Genomic DNA, 20660 nt, shown 5'->3' with positions numbered 1-20660 from the left:
TATTCTATCTACCACCTGAAATGAGAGTTAACACATCAATATCTTCTTATCTATTTTTATGCTAAACTATTTAAAGGAAGTTGATACTTTCTCCCATATACTCTAAAAATTAGGCTCCCGTGGTACTCTCACACTCATTTATTTATTTAGTGTGTGCATGTATTTGTGGAGGTCAGAAGACAGCTTGTAGGAAGGAATCAGCTCCCTCCTGTACCATGTGAGCGTCAGAGACAGGTCCTCAGGCTTTGTGGCAAGCCCCCTTACCTGCCGAGCCATCTCGCTGGCCCTCAAACCTTTTTAAAGTAATAGCCTATTTTGTTAAGTAAAATATCAAGTGAGTGACCTCTGGGTCCTGGGATGTTATCTGACTAGAGACGTGACGTCACAATTGAGTGCAGTTCAGCATGTGATTCTGATGCCTGGAGAGAAGCTAACGGTGAGAACAGGGGCTTAGGATATATCGAAAGCAGTAGGACCACACAAGGCCAAGGGCGCATGTGGAGGAAAGGGCTCTTGCATCAGGCAGACAGAGTAACCCATGGAATGAGCAGACTCTGGGTCCTACTGAGTGATACCTGTTAAGGAAGAGGGCATAGTCAGTCATGTTTAATTCTGAGAGGGTGAATAGGGCCGATAGAGTGCTGGACTTTGTACTGATCAGGGATCATTAAGACCTAGGAATGGCTCTGGCCGCCTACTATCTAGATTCCATAAGTTACAGAAAAGACAACAGGGAGAGAGTGCACTGCCTGATATCACACATTGAGCTAAGTGACAGAGCTGGACCACGACCCTAAGCCCCCTGGCCCCCTAAAGGATGGTCTCTACCTGCCTAACAGCAACCTTCTCCCTCAGGCCACAAGCTGGACCTTCGGGTCTCAGTTTCTTCCTTGTGATCCCTCTGCAGAGGATTACCAAGTACCCCCTCCTGCTGCAGAAAATCCTGGAGAACACACCTGCAGATGCCAGCGCCCACCCTGCTCTTCAGAGAGCCACCTCTGCCCTCCAGGATGTGAACGGCAATATCAACGAATACAAGATGCGCAAGGAAGTGGGTAGGGACTTGCGTTTCGGGGTGCTTCAGGGACAGCATTCCTAGATCCAAAACTCACCCCGAGATAGCCTCATCTATCATGAAAATGTGGGACTGGGAAGGAGTTCTGCTGACTAGGTGCTTGCCTGATATGTGTAAGGCCCTGGTTTAATCTCCATCACCGCTGGGAGGGAAAGAGGTGTGTGTGGATATGCGAGTGGCTGGATGATGCATCCACCTCTCAGGTTACTTGTAGTCGGAAGGGCTGCAAAAGGAAGCGGTAGCCAAGCATCAAGAAACTCAGCTGTCCACTGTGAGCATGATACCAAGAGTTAAGTGCAAGTTTATTTTTTAGAAAATATTACTTATTTATTATTATTGTTTGAGACAGGGTTTCTCTGTGTAGCCCTGGCTATCCTGGAACTCACTCTGTAGACCAGGCTGGCCTCGATCTTACGGAGATCCTCCTGCCTCTGCCTCTGCCTCCTGAGTGCTGGGATTAAAGGCATTCAGGCCCCTGGCTGAATGTATTTGCTTTTATTTTGTGTATGTGGGTGTTTTGCCTCCGTGTATGCCGGTGCACCACATGCTTGCCGTGGAGAGCAGAAGAAGGTGTCAGATTGATCCTTTGGAACTAGAGTTATAGGTGGTTGTGAGCCACCATGCATGTGCTAAGAACCAAACCCAGGTCCTTTGGAAGAACAGCCCGTGTGCTTCTTTGGAAGACAATTACTTCAAATTCATAAATATTTGCAGGGCAGAGTGTGTTACTTCTGCACACACATACAATGTCCAGCTGATGGAGTGGTGGTCAGTATATGCTGTTTGAAGGCTAATTCTGCTATGCTTTTTTTCCTTCAATATATTTTTTTAAATTTATTTTTTTTAATATTTATTTATTTATTATATGTAATTACCCTGTAGCTGTCTTCGGATACTCCAGAATAGGGAGTCAGATCTTATTACAGATGGTTGTGAGCCACCATGTGGTTGCTGGGATTTGAACTAGGGGCCTTCGGAAGAGTAATCAGTGCTCTTAACCACTGAGTCATCTCTCCTGCCCAATATATATATATGTGTGTGTGTGTTTGTGTGTGTGTGTGTCTGTGTGTGTATTTAAACCGAGACCCCAAGTTGCGGTGACCTGTTAAAGTACACTGCATGCTCTCCAGCCAGGAATCATACCTGGGACAAAGAGGACCCTGAGTACTGGAATTCCCTGTGGGATCTACCATTCTGCGGGGTGTAACTTGATGGAGCAGAGTGCCAAGTCAGGAGGAAATGGGGCTGTATGCCTTCTGGATCTACTTTGGTCACCCACAGTGCCTTTTCTTCCGTGTCACTGCAGCCTTAAAGTATACCAAAGTGGAGCAGCTGAGCCTTCGGGAGCGGCTGGCCCGCATCAACACACATACTCTTTCCAAGAAGACCACCAGACTGAGCCAGATGCTGAAGCAGGAGGCAGGGCTAGTATCCCGGGTGAGCGCAAGTTCGGTGGGGAATGAAAGCATGGTGAGGTACCTTTGGAAAGCGAGGTATCTGAAGCTGAGAGGGAGAGACCACAAGAAGCACACCACCTGATTCTCTAGGCTCACGCCGCTTATAGAGGAATCAGGCTCTGAGCTTGGGCAGGGCACCAAGCAGTCTGAACAGTTCCCAGCCGAGGCTCAGGCTGAGTGCCTCTTCCAAAGCAGTAGCATTTAAGCATTTAAGCCATGGGCCTAAGTAGGTATTCTTATCTCAGTTTTCACACACGGAAACAGAGGCTAGCAGAGGATGAAGTGTCTGCCCATAGCCACACAGCTAGGAAGCAAGTGGGCCTGGACTCAGAGTGCAGTGTCTGATGCCATGGTCTGAATGCAAAGCTACCCAACGCCACTGCTGTTTGTTTTTGAAACAAGTCCTTGCTATGGCATCCTCATAATCCTGCCTCTATGTCCTAGGGTCTGGGCCTCAAGCTTCCATTAGCAGAACTGGGCTATTAATAGCATTATTAATATTAATAACATACAGTTTATACTGTTTTTTTTTTTTAACTGCCCCTCTAAGTTGTAGGCTGAATGAACCAGCTCTTCTTCTTGTCTTCCCAAAAATCTGTGGAGAGATTGTCCCTGTTGAGTTCCTGAGGCAGAGAAACCAGTTACACACTGCCCCCATGTGGCTCTTCTGACCCTCGCACATATGGCTTTACTTACAGACAGAAGACAAGGAATTTGATGACCTGGAGGAGAGATTCCAGTGGGTGTCTCTTTGTGTGAAGGAGCTCAGAAACAATGTGGTCGATTTCATGGGTAATCTGGAGGTGAGAGCCCTGCAGGGTCCAAAGGCTAAGCCCACAAGCTACAGAGGTACCAGCTGCAGAGACTCTGGGGTAAAGTGTCAGTTGGGTGTGCTGACAAGCACACTGTAACCCAAAGCCCCAAAACTGGGGGCTAGAGGTAGCTTCTGAGCCCATTAGAGTCCTCATGGGTCAGGGTCAATGGTCCTTTGGAACTGGAATTACAGATGGTTGTGAGTTGCCTTGTGGTTGCTAGGAACCAAACCCAGGTCCCCTGCAAGAACAGTTAAGTAGTACTCTTAACCACTGAGCCATCTCTCCAGCCCCCTGGCTTTTTCTTTTGCATGCATTGGTTTGAATGGCTTAACAGACAAGACATGAATAGCTTCTGTAGGGCGTGCACATGGCCAAAGATTCACCATGGAGGTGGCACACAGATAAGTGTGGCCCCAAAGGAGTGAAGAGATAAGGACCCTGGCTCAGTAAGCCTCTTCTAATCCCCCATGTTGAGCAGGGACAGATGGCGTATGTGCTGGCTAGTTACAGGGAGGTATGTGGGGGCTCTGGAAAGCTGCTTGGGAGGTCTGCTGAATTGGGGGTTAGGCGTAAGATGGTCACGGTGGGATCTGACCACCGATCTCTGTTGGCCCTGGATTCAGGTTTTCCTCAGCTTCCGGCCACACGAACGGTGCCTGGATATCCCCGGGGGACCTGCGGAGCAGTACTGCAGCCTAGCGAGGGACCTTAAGCTCCATGCCTTTCTGCAGTTTGTGAGTGCGGTATCTCCTCCCGTTCCCCTGATAGGCAGGTGGTGGAGCCGACAAGGGTGATATTTTAAGTCAGGCACTTACACAATTGTCACATCCAATAGGGGAGGGAGCGCTATTCCTGCACTTACTGATAAAAATAGCCCAACCGATGTGCAGTGAGCCGCGCCCTGTACCAGGCAGCGTGCCCGCCTTTCCCATTCCTGACCTCATTTACCCCCCAACACACGCTTTCAGATGAGGCGCTATTAATAGCCCAGTTCTGCTAATGGAAGCTTGAGGCCCAGAGAGCTCCATCTCTTGGGTCATTTACACAAATGGAGTCTGAGTTCCAATGTATCATTCTATACAGAAATCTGTTTCAAGTTCTTTACATAATAACGACAACACTAAGAAGTACCAGGAGTTGAGAACCTTCCCCGGGCTGCACTCTGGGGACACTACATACCACGCCCCCCACTTTCCAAACCATAAGCCCAAGACTCAGTGAGGTTAGAGCAGGGCTCTAAAGCTTTATCCACCTCAACCTCATTATTACCTGAGGAACTTTTATGTGACATATATATATATATATAATAGGTATACAGATTTACAGATGATAAATCATAAGGGAATATTTTAAAATAATTCTTTGAAATATGTATAATTTGACCATGTATTAAAAGTAAAAGTGCATCTAGCCCTAATGTGATGGTGAGCTGTTCATTTTTACGCGAGCGGAATCCTGGCTGAATATTTGATGCAGATATAAGATCCCTGGATACAGAACATCTTCAAAGGTTTTTTTCAGAGTTGATGAGCTTTTTGATTGTATAATCATGAACGCTGAGACCATCACTTCACATAAATACACATTACGGAATTCATTTTGGGTCAGCGCACGTTGAGAAAGCTTTTACAGTTGCCGAAACTTGTTCAGTCATGATCCTATATGGACTGCAATCCACAGTTTAGGCAGCAGGGGGGTTAGGATATGCTATGAGTCACAGCTTGTCAATGGAGGGTGGCCTAGAACCCCAACAGTGGGCCTCCAGCCCCCTACCCAGCCTCTACCCTCTGCCACCCCCCATCCCAGTTCCCACGCTCCCCTCTCCCTACAGAAGCAGCGGCTAAGAAGCCTGGTGTGGCAACCATTGTGCAGTCTGGCCAGAGCCCTGGCTGGCCCTCAGAACTTGATCAAGAAGCGCCTGGACAAACTCCTGGACTTCGATCGAGTAGAGGAGAAGCTGTTGGATGTGGGCAGCGTGACCTACGAGGAGGAGGCAGCCCGGCACGAATACCAGGCCCTCAACTCCTTACTAGTGGCCGAGCTCCCACAGTTTAACCAACTCGTCATGCAGTGGCTGGGTCAGATCCTGTGCACGTTTGTGGTCCTCCAGAGAGACCTCGCCGATCAAGTGCTACGAAGGGCAGAAAGCAGCATGGCTCTGGTAAGGCTCTGGGGACTAAGGTTGCTGTGGAGCAGAGCCAGGCAAGACCCTAAGTGTTGTCAAGGCAGAAATGGGGATATTGTGGACTAAATAGGCTTCTGGGACCCAGGACTCAGCAGGGACCCTCGAGATATCTCTCATGCCTTTTCTCCTTCTCTTGTGGAGGCAGAGGCCAGGCTGGACTCTAGGCCACTCTAGGTTATTCTGGGACTCAGGAGCAGAGGAGGTTACTCTGGAAAAACAGCAGCAAACCCTCCCTGGGGGGTAATGATGAGACAGTGACAGACACAGGTGTCTCTTCCGTCTAGTCAGGAGTAGATGTGTCCAGCTGGGATTACTGCTGGTATTGCTAGCAGCTGTTTCTTGTCTAGTTGTTTGGGGACCTTTCCAGGCAGTGCCTCACTTAGTCCTCAAGCAATTCTGTACAGTATGGGGGTCCTCTCAATAATATAGAGGCCAAAGCCCACAGAGGTAAAATAGCTTGGGCAAAGATACAGAGTGGACAGAAGGTTTTGACCCCTGACTGTGCAGTAACTGGGCTTTGAACATAGTAATCAAGAGCCTCTCAAAAAGGAACCATCAGCTGAAGACATAATCAGATTCCAAAGCTCTACACAGACCACCACGCACAAACTTGCGGTGGAGAATTTAGAAGTCTGAGTTGGTACGGGAGGGACTAGGTGGCAGTGCCACATCTGGCTCTGTAACGTCAGAGTCACAGCTGAATGGCTCACGAGTCAGGCCTTGGGAGCCATTTCCACGCTCTTTGTCCCCACATTGCCTTCTGTGTTTCCTTGTCGTCATCTGACTCGCTACCCCCAGCTCCCCTTTATCCCCACATCCTATCTCCTCGCCTCCCCACTCCTGCCAACTTTCCAATCCATGGTCCCATTGCATGTCTCTCCCTCCAGCGCTCTGCTTCAGTGTCACTGTGTCTCTGTGCAAACTCTTCTTCACTTGGAAATACCTCAACGGTCCCCCAGGCCCCCCTCGATGCTTACCATCCAGTGACAGATGAAGCAGTCTTTCAGGAAGCGCCCAGAATTCTTGTTGCTCTGGAGGAGTGGGGACAACACCCTCCTTCACCTCCATATACCAGCAGAACTTAATGTGTGTCCTAACACATTACTGCTTGGTGTTCACTAGAGCCTGCCTTTCTGCTGGAGTCGTGGGGACCCATGTTTTCCCTCAGTTGGGGGTGGGGACCAGAGATCCAAGTGGCTCCTCCTTTGGATGTCTTACTACTGGGCCCTGCCTCAGGCATACTTTTTGAAGTACGAGGTTGAAATAGACCTAGTGCTGTACAAGAAGAGGAGTGAATCTGATTGGATAGCCCTTTTGTTTTCTTCTAATCCCCCCCCCCCTTTTTTTAACTTACTAGTCTGACATTTAGGTGAGCAGGGCAAGAATGCCCGAGCAGGAGGTTTATAGGCATAGAAAGCGCATGTGTGGTGGTGGTGATGGGGAAGCAGAGGGAGCGTCTCCTGATTGGTCCTGAACTATGGATGGCTATGACCTACCTAGGATTGCTGCCAGACCTCCCTTGTATATATCCAGTGGGTCATTCACCTTGGCCTCACTCCTGTGATTCAAGACTCACAAGGCAAAGACTGTCTTCTCTCTGCAGCCTAGGAGCAAGGCTCTGGGTTATAAATGAAAGTGGCAGTAACCCAGAGGGCTGGACATGTCTGTTGGCTGTGGGGTCTTCATTCACCCTTGAGCTGTCTGATGAGAGTATGGGAGAGTCTGAGCAGGGAAGGGACTTCATGGGAGAGCTCAGTCCTCACAAGCTATGTGAGCCAAAGTGGCTGAACACAGAGAAGAGCAGAATGGCCTGACCCCAGGAGGGGTCAGGGGTCACACCCACTTGTAGACGTGTAGTGTCGTGACTCTCTCCCAGTCTCCTGCCTGTTTTCCTCCCTTGGCTGGGCTGATTTTCAGGCAAGATTTGTTTCTGTGTGTGTGAAAGATGGGAAATCACCAGGCCTGCACCTTTACCCCTCGGGATCTGAAGGAAGAGTAACTGGTGTTCTGAGCCTTTGCACGCTGCGTCTGACAGAAGGGGCCTGGCCTAAGTGCCTTGTTTTCCCTTGATGTAGTCACAGTAGGTAAGGGGAGGGATGCCAGGCCTGCCAGCCCCAGAACTAGGGTGTCATGGTGACAGAGGTTCTCTTCCTTCCGCTATGGAGAGATGTTTTCTTAACACAAAGGTGGGCAGGCAAAAGCAGCAGACTGGGAGTAGAGAGAGGGTGAGTGCCCGGGCACCCCATGGTCCCTTCTCCTGAAGAGGTTGTGCTGACAGCATCTTCCCACCCAGCTGCCTCATCACCACGTCTCAGAGCCAGACTTCCAGAAGCTGCTGGAGCACACACTAGGCCAGAGCAGCAGTCAGCTCCGCCTCTTTCAGGAGAACTTTGAGAAGGTGCTTCCACCCTCCACCACTCAGGTAGGTGTCCCTCCCCCCTGCCCCCCCCCCCATGTCCAGCCTCTCTCCTGAGTGTGCTGACGCTTCCCTCCCTCATGTCTCTTATTTCTTTCCCCTGTTACTCATGGAAACATTTCTTCTTCCTGACACACACACACACACACACACACACACACACACACACACACACAGAGGGGTGGGTTGGAGGAGGGGGGAGAGAAACACAATCTCCCAATCCACTAAGCAGCACACCTAGGCACAGCATGTATTTTATTTTATGTGTGTGTGTGTGTGTGTGTGTGTGTGTGTGTGTGTGTGAGTGAGTGAGTTTGAGATAGATTTTTATATACCTCAAGCTGGCCTTGAACTTGCCACATAGCTAGGGCTTAGCCTGAGACAGCTGTGAGCTGTGAAGAGAGGGTTCTGTGGAAGTGGAGCCACAGGCGGCTGCGAGCTGCCATATGGGTGCTAGGTCATCTGGAAGAGCAGATACTGCCGAGCCAAGCTCCCAGGAATACAGTTTCTCATACAACTGCCACCTGTATGTTTAGCCTGGAAACATCTGTCTGCTTGATTTTTATCCTCTTTCTGTGGGGTTGCACATAGCACACAGGCCTTGTACACACCAAGTAGGAGTTCTGCCCCTGAGCTCTGGCTCCAGCCTAGTCATATGTAGACCAGGCTGGATTTGAACTCACAGAGATCTGTCTGCCTCTTCCTCCCAAGCACAAGGACTAACAACATGCATCCTGGTTCCTAATTCGGACTCTTTGTCAGTACAAGGGCAAGCGTCTATGCTCAGATGTCCCTGACAGATACCTTTACCTGCCCCATATCCAACATCTTCAAATAACCATATGCAATGCAGTGAATACAACAGGCATACACATGTTTAAGTAGAGAATATGATAAATGTATGTATTTTACACATTTGTATGGTTTTACAGAGGGGGCAATCATACCTGAACTCCTTCTTGATTATATATATATATATATATATTTTTTTTTTCTTTCTGAAAACAGTGAACAGAAAAAACAAAGGAAATGCCAGGCAGTTTGGGGATAGACTGAGGTCCCCTCTCTCCCAAATCTCCCTTCCCAGCTAGATGGCAGTTTCTATCTGAATAAAACCCTGCTGTATGTTCTTGCCGCACCAGTGTATGGTGTCCCTGCTGTATGAAGTGTGCTCCAGTGCTCTGCACACAGCAGGTATCCAATACATGTGCAGTGGAAATTCCCAGAGTCACACCTAGCTGTCCTTCATCCACGAGAGCTAGTGCTGGTTCTGTATTAGCCTCTGAGGATTCCAGATGGCTAAGGCCTGGTGTACCATGGAGCCCATAGTCTGGCATGGTTCAAAGACCTACATAAAACATCTCCTGTGGAATGACTTAGCTTCAGGTTATGCATAGAATTTAGGGCTACATCCCACGAATTCTATAACTGTCAGATATCTATCCTTGAATTAGTTGAAATTTTCTTCTAAAATGTCACTGGAAGCTAAGAGCCAGCTATGGAGTAGAGGGCATGGTTGTCCTCATCAGAATGGAGTCTTCAATGACAGAGGAAGGGCTGGATAGGATTCCAAGCTGTCAGTTCATGTTGGCACAACCTTGACACTTAATTCAGACTCCAGTGTCTGTCTCTTCTCTCTCTCTCAGCCACTCCTTCCAGGGTCTGAACACCAGATGCAGGCTCTCCTTACCAGATATGGCCCTGAGAAGCTATACCAGGTGTCAAACAACATCAACGGGACTGGGGCTCTGGACCTGACCCTGCTGCGGGGCCAAATCGTGGCCCTTCTACAAAACAAGGATACCAAAGGCAACAACAGTCGCTGGCTGGTAGACACAGGGGGTATGTGGGTCCCCGTGACCCCTTCATCTCCTTTTGGGAAAGCCAGTTGCTGGAAGCTGCTAGGGGGGCAGGGATGTCCTTGTGTGCCAATCTGACTGCAAACTCAGGAAGGATGAACCCAGTGACAGATTCAGGAGCTCCGTCAGTCAGCTTACAGTAATTCACCCCGTTCCTGGGTGCTGTGCAAGCAAGGCAAACCTTAGAGAACATACACACAACTCGGTGATAGGTTGTGTGGGAGGAACTTGAATAGTACCCTTGAAAGATACAGATGTGTGCTGAGACGGGATGCTGGCATCTGAGCCACTCTCTCAGAATCTGATTTATGACTCGGACTCTAGATCTCCAGTGATCATGGACTTGGGATGTGTCACTGAGGTCTGAGGCTCATGGGTAAATTAGATAAAGGTGAGCTGTACCGTGAGCCCAGGGTAACGAAATGGCCCAACGGCATATTCTAAACACAAGGGTTGCACAGGATTATTGTTGGTGATAGAATAGTTACTGAAGTACCTTTATGAATATTATTAAAACATTCACTGGTCCTTAAACTCGTGATTTTATTGCTGTTACCGTACGGCACAAAGCCAAGCTTTAAAACCAAGCCAGCTTTTAAAAATGAAGTAGAGTCCTGTATGATGGTGCATCCCTCTAACCCCAGCATTAGGAAGGCAGAGGCAGGAGAATGACCACAAGTTTGAGACCGGCCCTAGCTATATAGAGAGGTCTAGGGACTACACAGTGAGACCTTGTCTAAAATAATAATAATTAAAAGAAAAACAGAAAGCAGTACACTCTGAAAACATGTCTGTGGGGAAGTAGTATAAGGACCATCAGAGGGAGGCTTCGGGGCGTACCTAATGGTGTGATTGTACGGAGGCATGGGGCTTCTCTGAACACAGTGGTGTCAGCATGAAACGGAGTGACGGTGACACAGACCGACCCCAGACTGGTGTGAAGATTCTACCCACCTGGGAAGCGGGACATGGCGGTCATTCCTGAGGGCAGCAGCTGGGCTGCGTGGGGTGGGTGCTGGTGAGAAGGAGCCCAGAAGGATAGCATCAGCAGTGGAAGGCAGCCCTGGTCCTGATGAGAGCTGGGGAAGCTGCCTTGCTCTGGGCGGCCACTAGAGGGACATGAGCCGTAGAGCCACCAAGGGGAAGCAATTGTCATACCAGCCCAGGGATGAACTTCAGACTTCATGGGCTGTCCCATGAAGTCTGCAGCTAGGAATATCAATCACTATAGAACAGGGTGGTGGGAGGGAGTGTGCAGGTCCTGGGTGACCTTGTACTTTTTTTTTTTAATGCTGGGAAGCCAGGCTCTAACACTCACGTTTATAGGCTTTCCCCACCACTGAAAAGGATAGGAAGCTGGCTGGCAGCTACTGAACCTTCTGCATGTTTCCTAGGACACCGGGGCTATGTGCCAGCTGGAAAACTTCAGTTATACCACCCCATCATTCCCAGTGAGAAGGAGCTCAGAGGCCAGACAGGGACACATGAAGACTCCTGGCTTCCAGCCCCAGAGCCCACCCAGCTCTCTGTTCCCACTGTCTCAACCACGAGTCAGGTGAGTCTGGAGGAAGGCATCCTCTTATCTGTTTCTATTAGGGCCTGGATTTTCCTTTACTGTTGAAGTGACTGCTCCTTCTATCGGAGGGCCCACCTCCTTGTGAGGCCAGGCAGTGACCAGTGATAAGTTCTTATCCTGGCCAGTGGTGTAATGCATAGAGTCTTCCCACAGGAACACCAGGGAGTTAGTCCAACATCCCCTCTATCCGCAGGATAAGCGGGAGTCCGCCATTCACTCTGTATTTGCCAGGTGTGTTACTAAATGAGTCACAGTGATGAATAGGAGCAAGTCTTGGTCCTCTTCAAACTTACATGGCCTGGGGGAAACAGTGATTAGATTAGCCATGTGAATGTGTGAGTAAACACAGTGGAAATACAATGCTCCCTGCTGTGGTAAGGCCCAGAGTTCCAGGAATAGAAAGGCTTTCTGAAGAAGAATGCTTTCTCCTTACATAGGAAGGAGGAGTAGGAGCTAACTAGATAAAGGGGGTACAGCGGGTGGTGATGCCTGGGGTGAGTTCTCAGCATGGAGAGCAATGCAGAGACCTGGTGATCCGCGAGGGTCCAAGGAGAACCAATGATGCCAGAACCCGAGGGACTAGAGAGGGCATGGTGTAGTGAGATGCTCCTGGTGGAACTCTGCAGGGCCAGGCCCAGACAGACCCTGTGCCATTGACGAGGGTGTCAGTCTTCCCTACAGACGCAGTGGGGATCACAGCTGCACATGCTCTTGAAAGCATTATTTATAAGAACCCAAGTATCCATCCGTATAAACAGGTAAACCATCGACGATGGGGCCACGTGTGCTGAGAACTCTTTCCTCGGAGAGCTGTAAGCAAAGTTTACTCCCTCCTCATAGGGCACCGACGGCAAACCAAAGCACAGCTCTGCCATGTCCCATAGTGGGGGAACCAAGAAGTTTATTGAGCTTTCTTATAGGAGATGGGTGAGATGGTACTTTTAGGAGTGAGGGTGACCCCATCGTAGCTGCAAAGTCACACCCCACTGCGGACGACTTTCCCAAAGTTACATAGATGGGACACCCCCACCCCCACCCCCGTCAGTTAGTCTTCCACTACTATAGACTTATGAGACCATGTGCAGTTAGGGCCGAATGACATACAGGTGGCTGAGAGGTGCAGGCGGAAGCGGCTGGAATGGCAGATGAGGGTCCAGCGCTCGTCCTTACAGTCCCGCTATGAGCTTTTGTGCCTCGGCCGAGTAGTGGCCCTGTCCTGACAGAGATGATGGTGGTTATTATCGGAGGATCTGCGACACTGTAGAGTGCGGTATTCTTTTGATAACAAAGTGAACAGAGTAGGTCAGTATTGACACGCTACAACACGGGTGAACATGCCAAGAGAGAGGAAGGTCAGAAACATAGGGTAGGATCCCGCTCACGTGAAACGTCCAACCTCGGTAAACTGGTAGAGGAAGAAGGTGGGTTTCTGGTTGGCAGAGACTGAAGGGAGGGGAGCGGGGGAAGATTGCTAACTGGTATGGACTTTTCTTTGGTCACAGTGGGAGTATTTTTGAAATTATACAGTGGTGATGATTGCGAGTATCTGGGACTATATTAAAAGCTACTAATTGTATACTTTAAAGGGATGACCGGTATGGGATATGAATAACATCAAAAGAAAGGGAGGGAGGAAGGAAAGAAGGAAGGAAGGAAGGAAGAAGGGAAGGAAGTGAGGAAGTGTGGTAGGGATGTAGCCCAGTGGTGGAGTGTTTGGCCTGGGCAGAACAACCCTTCAGGTTTGGGGTCGGAGAGACTGCTGAGGCCAAGCAAAGCCCTGGTGCTCAAACTCTAGGGTACTGAAGGGTTTGGCTTTGCAGGGGCAGAATCCTTGACATTACCCCCCCACCCCCCACCTCAAACACCCTTGGGTGGATTGGCCCTTCACAGACAAGGGAGAGCTACAAAGATGAGACATGTGTGATAGAAAGACGGTGGACAGAGAGGAGCGGGACCCAGAGGTGCTGAGGACGTGTACGGGATGCCCTGGGTCAGGGCACCGTGGAGCTGAGAGCCAGTGTCGGGGAGGTGTACAGTTCCCACCACCCCTACCTCTATCAGTGTCAGCTAGATGTAATGCAGCAGGGACTACAAAGGGTCCCCGAGAATCTCACCAGGGACTTGATCACCCTACTCAGCCGCCCCTCTTCCCACCAAAGGGGAGTGAAGTTGCTACCATCATCCAGGTATCCAGCTCTGGTAGATGTAAATGGAGTCTCCAGGAAGCTTGGCCTAGGAGCAGTGGTCTATCTGCCCCTTCCTCTGTTCCTTGACCCTCTGTGGGACTCTTAGGGTACTCTCCCATGGTGCTTATTGTTTTGAGTCACCAGTCACACTAATGGTAAGGAGTCAAAGCAAGCCACATTGATGGGTACCTTATTCTGCACAGGCATTTGTCCATCTGCTTCCTCAGTAACCTAGAGGGTAGGACGTTGTTACAGACACTTGTAGGGGATGACAATGAGCCATAGAGAACTTAGACAGCGGTTTGATGAATGCCTTCCCCTCTTATTGTAGCCATGTCTTCAAACCTCACTATTCCTAGGTTAGGAACTGGTCTGGACGGATAAGCTAACTCCCTAGATCTGGGAAAGGAGAGGTTGCTGAAGCTACTCACTGACACGGCTGCAGGGATGGTGTTCATGTTTAATCCCAGCACTGGGGAGGCAGAGGCAGGCAGATCTCTGTGAGTTCAAGGCCAGCTTGGTCTACAAAGCAAATTGCAGGACAGCCATAAACCCTGTCCAACCCCCCCCCCCCAAATCCAAAAACTCAAAAAACCAAAAAAAAAAAAAAAAACCCAAAACCAAACAAACAAAAACAAAAACAACCCCCAAAAAAACAAAAAATAAAAACCAAAAAGATGGAGCAAATACAGGATGGAATTGTAGTAAAAACCAGAGCCTAGCAAAGTGTTAGAACTGTGTCAGCCATACAGTAATTATCAGCCACAGTGCTAGCAGGCCCAGCATCTTTAGTGCTAAGAATGTGCCTGGGAAGTGATGTGTCCAGCAGTAGAGACTAGACTACAGATGAGCATGGTGGGGACACAGGATGACACCCTTGCTGCATGGAGTTTGGCTCTCTGCCCACCCCCTGACATGTGTCACTCCTATGTGTTTCAGGTGGTGGCAGTGTACCCTTTTGTGGCCAGAAGCACCCACGAGCTGAGTCTACAGGCAGGCCAGCCTGTGACCATCCTAGAGGCCCAAGACAAGAAGGGGAACCCAGAATGGAGCCTGGTGGAAGCAAATGGACAGAGGGGCTATGTGCCTTCCAACTTTCTGGCCAGGACCCCAAGCCCAACTCCCTGGGGCTGGAATCTTCCCTCTTAGGATGCCCTCTTTGGAACCCCCATTCCTAAGGACTGAAAAGGTGTATGACCTAGGGGACATGGCACAAAGCACAGTGGGAATGGGATCAGTGTGAAGGGCACCCAGAAGTCAGCAGGAAGTGGTGACTAGGCCTTACAGAATGCCTAGTGTGGGAGGCCACAGTGGGTGGCTCAGCAGTGCCACTCTTGTCTGCATAAAGAAGCCATCTCAAGGCCACAGCTGATTAGCTAGGGCTTGCCACAGCTCGAAGCTCATCCTACCTCTTCCCTCTCTCATGTCTAGGATGAATGTTGCTTGTGTTACTCACAGGCAGGGCATCTCTGAAGAAGACCAGACCTGCCTGGCTTGATAGTACACTTCCCCCAGCGTTGCCAGGAAACACCACGGCTCACTAGTCATCTTTTCTTTCTTGCTGCTTTGAGTTACTGTGAACAGTGAACTGTGGAGAGTCCTGCTCAAGGGGAAGCCATGGGCCTAGGTTCTGAGGAGATCCTCTACTGGGTCTGGGAATGGGTGTGGTCTCTGCACAGGTGTGTACAAACTCGGAGGTGGTTCCAGGGAAGAGGGGAATTTGAGGGTGGATCAGTGGGTGTGCGAGGCTGATTGCAATGGTCTAGACTCGTGGTGTTTTCTTCAGACTAGGAGACAAAGGAACTTGGCAGTCAATGCTGGTGGAGCTCTGTGAGACAGGTGACTACTGGCCTGGCGCTCTGGGTAGGTGAGGGATGGTGTGATTTCCTGGTTCTGGGTAGAAGAACCAGAGAACACAGGTGGCCTGGGTTTGCCTCTGAGGCCATGGAGGCTGCAGGGAGCTGAGGTTGGGTAGATGTGAGGCCTAAGACGTAGGACACAATTGCATTTTTCCACCTAGGAAAATAACCAAGTCGTGGGATGTGGTAAGGATGTATGTCATGAGGCTGAGGATCCTTGTCAACCAGGAAGCGTGACACTAACATAAAGACTGTTAGTGGCGTTGGGATGGTGCAACCATTGGCTGGCTTGAGTTAGCAGAGTAAAGAAGTCCTGTGCCACCCCTCATGCCCAAGCCAACAGTGTCCTTTTCCTTAAGCCCAGGCTCTGACCCCAGGCACAATCAGCATGGATTAACAATAGACACATTTCGAGACATGCCCTGTGTCTTAGTCAGGGTTTCTATTCCTGCACAAACATCACGACCAAGAAGCAGTTGGAGAGGAAAGGGTTATTCGGCTTACATTTCCACATTGCTGTTCATCACTAAAGGAAGTCAGGACTTGAACTCAAGAAGGTAAGAAAGCAGGAGCTGATGCAGAGGCCATGGAGGGATGTTCTTTACTGGCTTGCTTCCCCTGGCTTGCTTAGCCTGCTCTCTTATAGAACCCAAGACTACCAGCCCAGAGATGGTCCCACCCACAAGGGGCCTTTCCCCCTTGATCACTAATTGAGGAAATCCCTTACAGTTGGATCTCATGGAGGCATTTCCTCAACTGAAGCTCCTTTCTCTATGATAACTCCAGCTGTGTCAAGTTGACACAAAACTAGCCAGTACACCCTGTTAGGGGATTTTGTTTTGTGTGAACATCACGGAGTGTGCAAAATAACAAGGTTATGACATCACTAGGCAATAAAATCTCATGGGACTATGCCATACACACAGCTGTTATCTGTAGCTGGCTGTTGCATGGCATGTGACATTGGATACAATCTAGGTAGCCAAAGTCCCAATGCCTAGTACTTAGTGAGCAAGTCATTTCTCAAATCTGGAAACAACCCCCTCAAAGAAGACCCCGTTCTAGGATGATGGGCCCATGGGGGCAGTGTTGGGTGTAGTCACTGATGGGCAATGTCCCTAGGTTGTTGCTTTAGGTCAAGAGTCATTGGAAGATCCCAAGACAGTCAAAAGGTGATCCACTGTGGTCTGTCTACAACTGACAAATTTGGAGTTGACCCTCTTGAGAGACAGCTTAAAACAGGTGGCTACTTCAGTGTTTTCAAGACTACATCTGTTTTTCCAACTCGAGTGCCTCTTTGTTAACTTTGGCTTCTGAAGGGCTCTTGAGAAAGACACCCTTGCCTGTGACAGACCATCTATAATGCGCCTCCTCTGAGCTTGTTAAAGCCCCAACACTGTGATGCAAGAGCAAGACTCCCCAGCTTCTTTCCCAACCTCAGGTTTGCTCGCAAGATGTTCTCAGCTCACTTTCCTATCTGTTTCCTTCTCAGGCTTCAGATCAAAGTGGGAAGCACAGACAAACAGATGACAAAGCAGGAACAAGACCTGCAGCTTCCACGGCTTTTCACTGACAGCTCATTGTGAAGCCGAGACTCTAGCTTAGGGTTCTTAGCATGGCCTTTCATCCACTGCTGCAATTACCTGGGTAGCTCTAAACTGCAGGGTCCCACCCAAAGAGAACTGATGTCATTGATCTGGGCATGGTCATGGCCTTAGGCTTCAGGAAGCTAACCAGGTGAATCTCACACGCAGCCACGCTGAGGACCTCTGCCCTAGACATGCAGAGATAAACAGACCCAGTCAGAGGTGGGAAAGGATAAGTTGTGCCATGCCTGAGCTTTGTACTGGCTATCTAAGCAGGAAGCTTTAGTAGCAGTTTGTAATAGAACAGCCTGTTCTGTCAGGTCCCAGAATATATATTTATGAAGTGCCATTAAAGGGGACCTGAACAAAATTGGATATTCTTGTAGGCATAAGGGAGAAAAATTAAATATACTTTGAACCAAGGCTATCTCATGAAGGAGAAATAAAAATGTAGTCAGTACATGTGGGTTGTAGTTTCTCAGACCAGAGGGTGAGATTAAAATCACTGGAGAGTGAGAGAGAACGTGCTGAGAGGATGGAGCATGGCCTGGATTTTCTCCAAGGGACTCTGTGTAATGTGCCTTTTTACCCCAATGCCTAGAGCCATTGCACTGTGTCTTATTTATTTCACTCTTGGGCTGTCACGTGCAGACTCACAAGGAGAATTGCCTAAGAATGGAACAGAGCTCCCAGGAGTCGGAGGATAGTTCACATGCTATCCCCCCTGCTCCTCAAAGGGAAGTGGGAACTCTTTAACCCTTTGAGCTCCAACCTCGTTTAGGATACAAGGAGACAACTGTATTAGTCAAGGGAAGATGAATGAATTCTTGAGTCACGTGATGAGCATGATGTGAAGTACTGGCAATAAAAGACTTAGTATGACTCCAGCCGTTGGCTAGTATACCATTCATTCACTGTTCTTGCTAGATATGAAAATGACGCCTTGTTCATTCATGTTTATTTGAGTGTCTACTGCATACCCTTGATGTCTCCAAGATTTGGGCATAGATGCTGGGGATATAGCAAGACATCAGACAGATGGATGTGCCATTTTCTGAGCACACAGTCTGGGCAAGGAGGCAAACAAGTTAGCACTCAGTTCTATGAGTGTGTCAGAGCAGTGCAGAAGCTGGAGCCCAGGAGAGATGCTGACCTCTGACCTGGACTTGGCAAGCAAGGAACGCTTCCTAAAGGAGGTGATAGATGACCTTTGACCCAACGGGTGCCTGAGCTTATGTGGTCAGGAGGGCATATGCAAAAGCTAGAGGAGAGAGCAGATCACAGAACTGAAATACTGTGGAGCCAGAGTGAAGGGATGGAGAGAGAGAGAGAGAGAGAGAGAGAGAGAGAGAGAGAGAGAGAGAGAGAGAGGCAGAGGCAGTAAGAGATGCGCTGGGCAAGCCTGCAAGGTTGCATGGTGGCTTTCAGACAGTGCATGGGAGCCACTGGAGCCATTGAAGGAGAGGGAGTGAAATGCTCAGAGCTACAGTTTTGGGGAATCACCTGGCTCTGGCTAGGTGTCTCGTATACATGACACCACTTTACAAGGAGTGCTGCTTCCTTCCAGAACCTTCTAAAGCTCTGTCATAAGCCCCAAGCTAGAGGTGTCCAGTATGTATTACATAGATACATGTCATGGGAGCAGAAACACTGAAACCTTTATGAGCCCCGCTCCTGGCTCATAGAACTGTGCGCATCAGGCTTAGACAAGGGGGAGATTTGGGAGGGCTGAGGTGGTCGTGGGAGGCTTGCTAGAAGAGATGGGCATAGATGCAGGACCTTGTAGAGGAGCAGGATTAGGAAAACCACATGAGAGAGTGCTCGTCTCTAGCTAGAGGAAACTTGGCCTCAGGAATCCCAGAACAGTGTTTCCCCTACACAGCAGCTGCACATACAAACTCACAGAGACTTTGACAGAGTGCACAAGACCTAAACATGCTTAAGCCAGACAGAATCCCAGCACGGAGCAGGGGAAGTGGACACAGAGTCCACTTCTAACCAAGAAGTGATCTGAAGTTGCTGGAAAATAGAGGAAAATCCAGCATTTCTCCAATAGACTGATATTGGACATAATTAACTGTATTTCAGGGCCCCGTGCTCAGAAATAGTTGGCCAAGTCAAATCAGTCTCTATGTTGGTTGGTGTTTTGTTTTTCTTAATTTTTCTTTAATTTTAAAGACAAGTTCTTACTATATAGTTCTGACTGGTCTGGGACTCACTGTGTAAACCAGGCTAGCCAAGTCTGCCTGCCCCTGCCTCCTGAGTGCAGGGGTTAAAGGTATGCACACCATGACTGACTTTTTTTTTTTTTAAACAAGGTACTCTTTATTAGTCCTATGTAGTTCACTATGTAGTCCAGGCTGGCCTTGAACTCAAAGAGTGCTGGGATTACTCAAAGGGTGTTTGTACCACCACATCCAGCTGTGTACTTTTATTTTTAAAACTACTGGAGATTGAATTTAGGGATTTTTTTTGTGTGCTAAGAGAGCACTTTATCAGTCAGCTTTATCCCCAGCCCTGCACATCTGTTTTCTCTCTCTCCCTCCCCTTCCCTCCCCCTCCCTCCCTTCCTCCCTTCTTCATTCCTCTTGGTTAAGAATCCAAGGAGGGTCTGGAGAGATGGCTCAGCGGTTAAGGACACTTGTTCTTGCATAGGACCTGTGTGTGATTGCCAGCACCCACGTGGCGGCTCACAACCGTCTGTAACTCTAGTTCCAGGAAATCTGACACCCTCTTCTGACCTCCGAGGGCACCAGGCAAGTGGTATGCAGACACATGCAGACAAGACACTCAAACACGTAAGATAAAATGGAGGTAGTGTGTGAGCTGTGACCACCAGGGGGCAGCAGGTCTCTTCCATTCAGCCATGAAGGGTTCTGAGGAAGCCAACTGAAATGCCTATGCAACTGGCTGGGCTGGCCAGGCAGAGAGAGAAAGACTGGGAGAGGAACGTTAAGTAGGGTCATGGTTCTCAGCCTGTGGGTCACCGATTCACGGGGGTCGCCTAAGACCACCGGAAAAAACACAGATACTTAGGTTGCAGTTCATAACTAGCAAAATTACAGTTATGAAGGCGCAGTGAAGATAATTTAGTGGTGGGGGGTCACAGCCACATGAACAACTGTGTGAAAGGGTCACAGATTTGAAAGGTTGAGAACCACCGCACTGGGGAAGAGCCCGTGGGGAAGAGCGGGGGTGGGGGGGGGGGAGGCTGCATTTGGATTGGAATCTGTACACCACATCTAAAGGACGACAGCTTGCTGGCTTCCAGCCAACTGCTGCCACGTCAGAGTGACACGGGTGGCATCAGACTGGCTGGCTGTTGACGAGAAGCCAGAAGCCAGAGGTTTTGCTTGGCTTTTATTATGCTCGCTTGGTTTGGTTTTGTTGTAACCCAGGTTGACTGACAGTTTTCCCTCCTCAGCCCCCGCAGTAGTGGGATTCCAGGCCTGCACTACCATGCCCGGCTTTGTCCCCTTTTCCTATGGAAATCTTCACGTGGTCTACAACAGGCCCACCTCTGCTCCTCCTGCTGGAGCATCTTCTCTGAAGAGCTAGTTTGGTGTCTTGACTTCATTGGACATTGATTTCTCTCCCTTGGATCTGTGGGAAGTGTCGCGTTTCCCTCAGAGTCGCTCCTCTTACG

General features: G+C 49.3%; 1 protein-coding gene across 3 annotated transcripts in view; it reads left to right on the top strand.

Moving 5' to 3' along the window:
• Arhgef37 (Rho guanine nucleotide exchange factor 37) overlaps positions 1-17901 on the top strand; it is a 44584-nt gene extending 26683 nt beyond the window's left edge. For all 3 annotated transcript variants that reach the window (XM_029472268.2, XM_021150706.3, XM_029472267.2), the window contains exons 5-13: positions 856-1055; positions 2382-2512; positions 3231-3335; positions 3971-4081; positions 5179-5508; positions 7826-7954; positions 9595-9790; positions 11202-11362; positions 14509-17901. In XM_029472268.2, the coding sequence (XP_029328128.1) occupies positions 856-1055; positions 2382-2512; positions 3231-3335; positions 3971-4081; positions 5179-5508; positions 7826-7954; positions 9595-9790; positions 11202-11362; positions 14509-14718 (1573 nt within the window). In that variant the 3' untranslated portion in view covers positions 14719-17901. The remainder of the gene's footprint in view (positions 1-855; positions 1056-2381; positions 2513-3230; positions 3336-3970; positions 4082-5178; positions 5509-7825; positions 7955-9594; positions 9791-11201; positions 11363-14508) is intronic.
• The last annotated feature ends 2759 nt before the right edge of the window (positions 17902-20660 follow it).

Source organism: Mus caroli, unplaced genomic scaffold (genome assembly GCF_978045245.1).
Source record: "Mus caroli unplaced genomic scaffold, Mus_caroli_1 scaffold_19, whole genome shotgun sequence".
NCBI lineage: Eukaryota > Metazoa > Chordata > Mammalia > Rodentia > Muridae > Mus > Mus caroli.
Note: the sequence above shows the minus strand (reverse complement) of the source record. Positions and strands in the feature narration are given on the sequence as shown.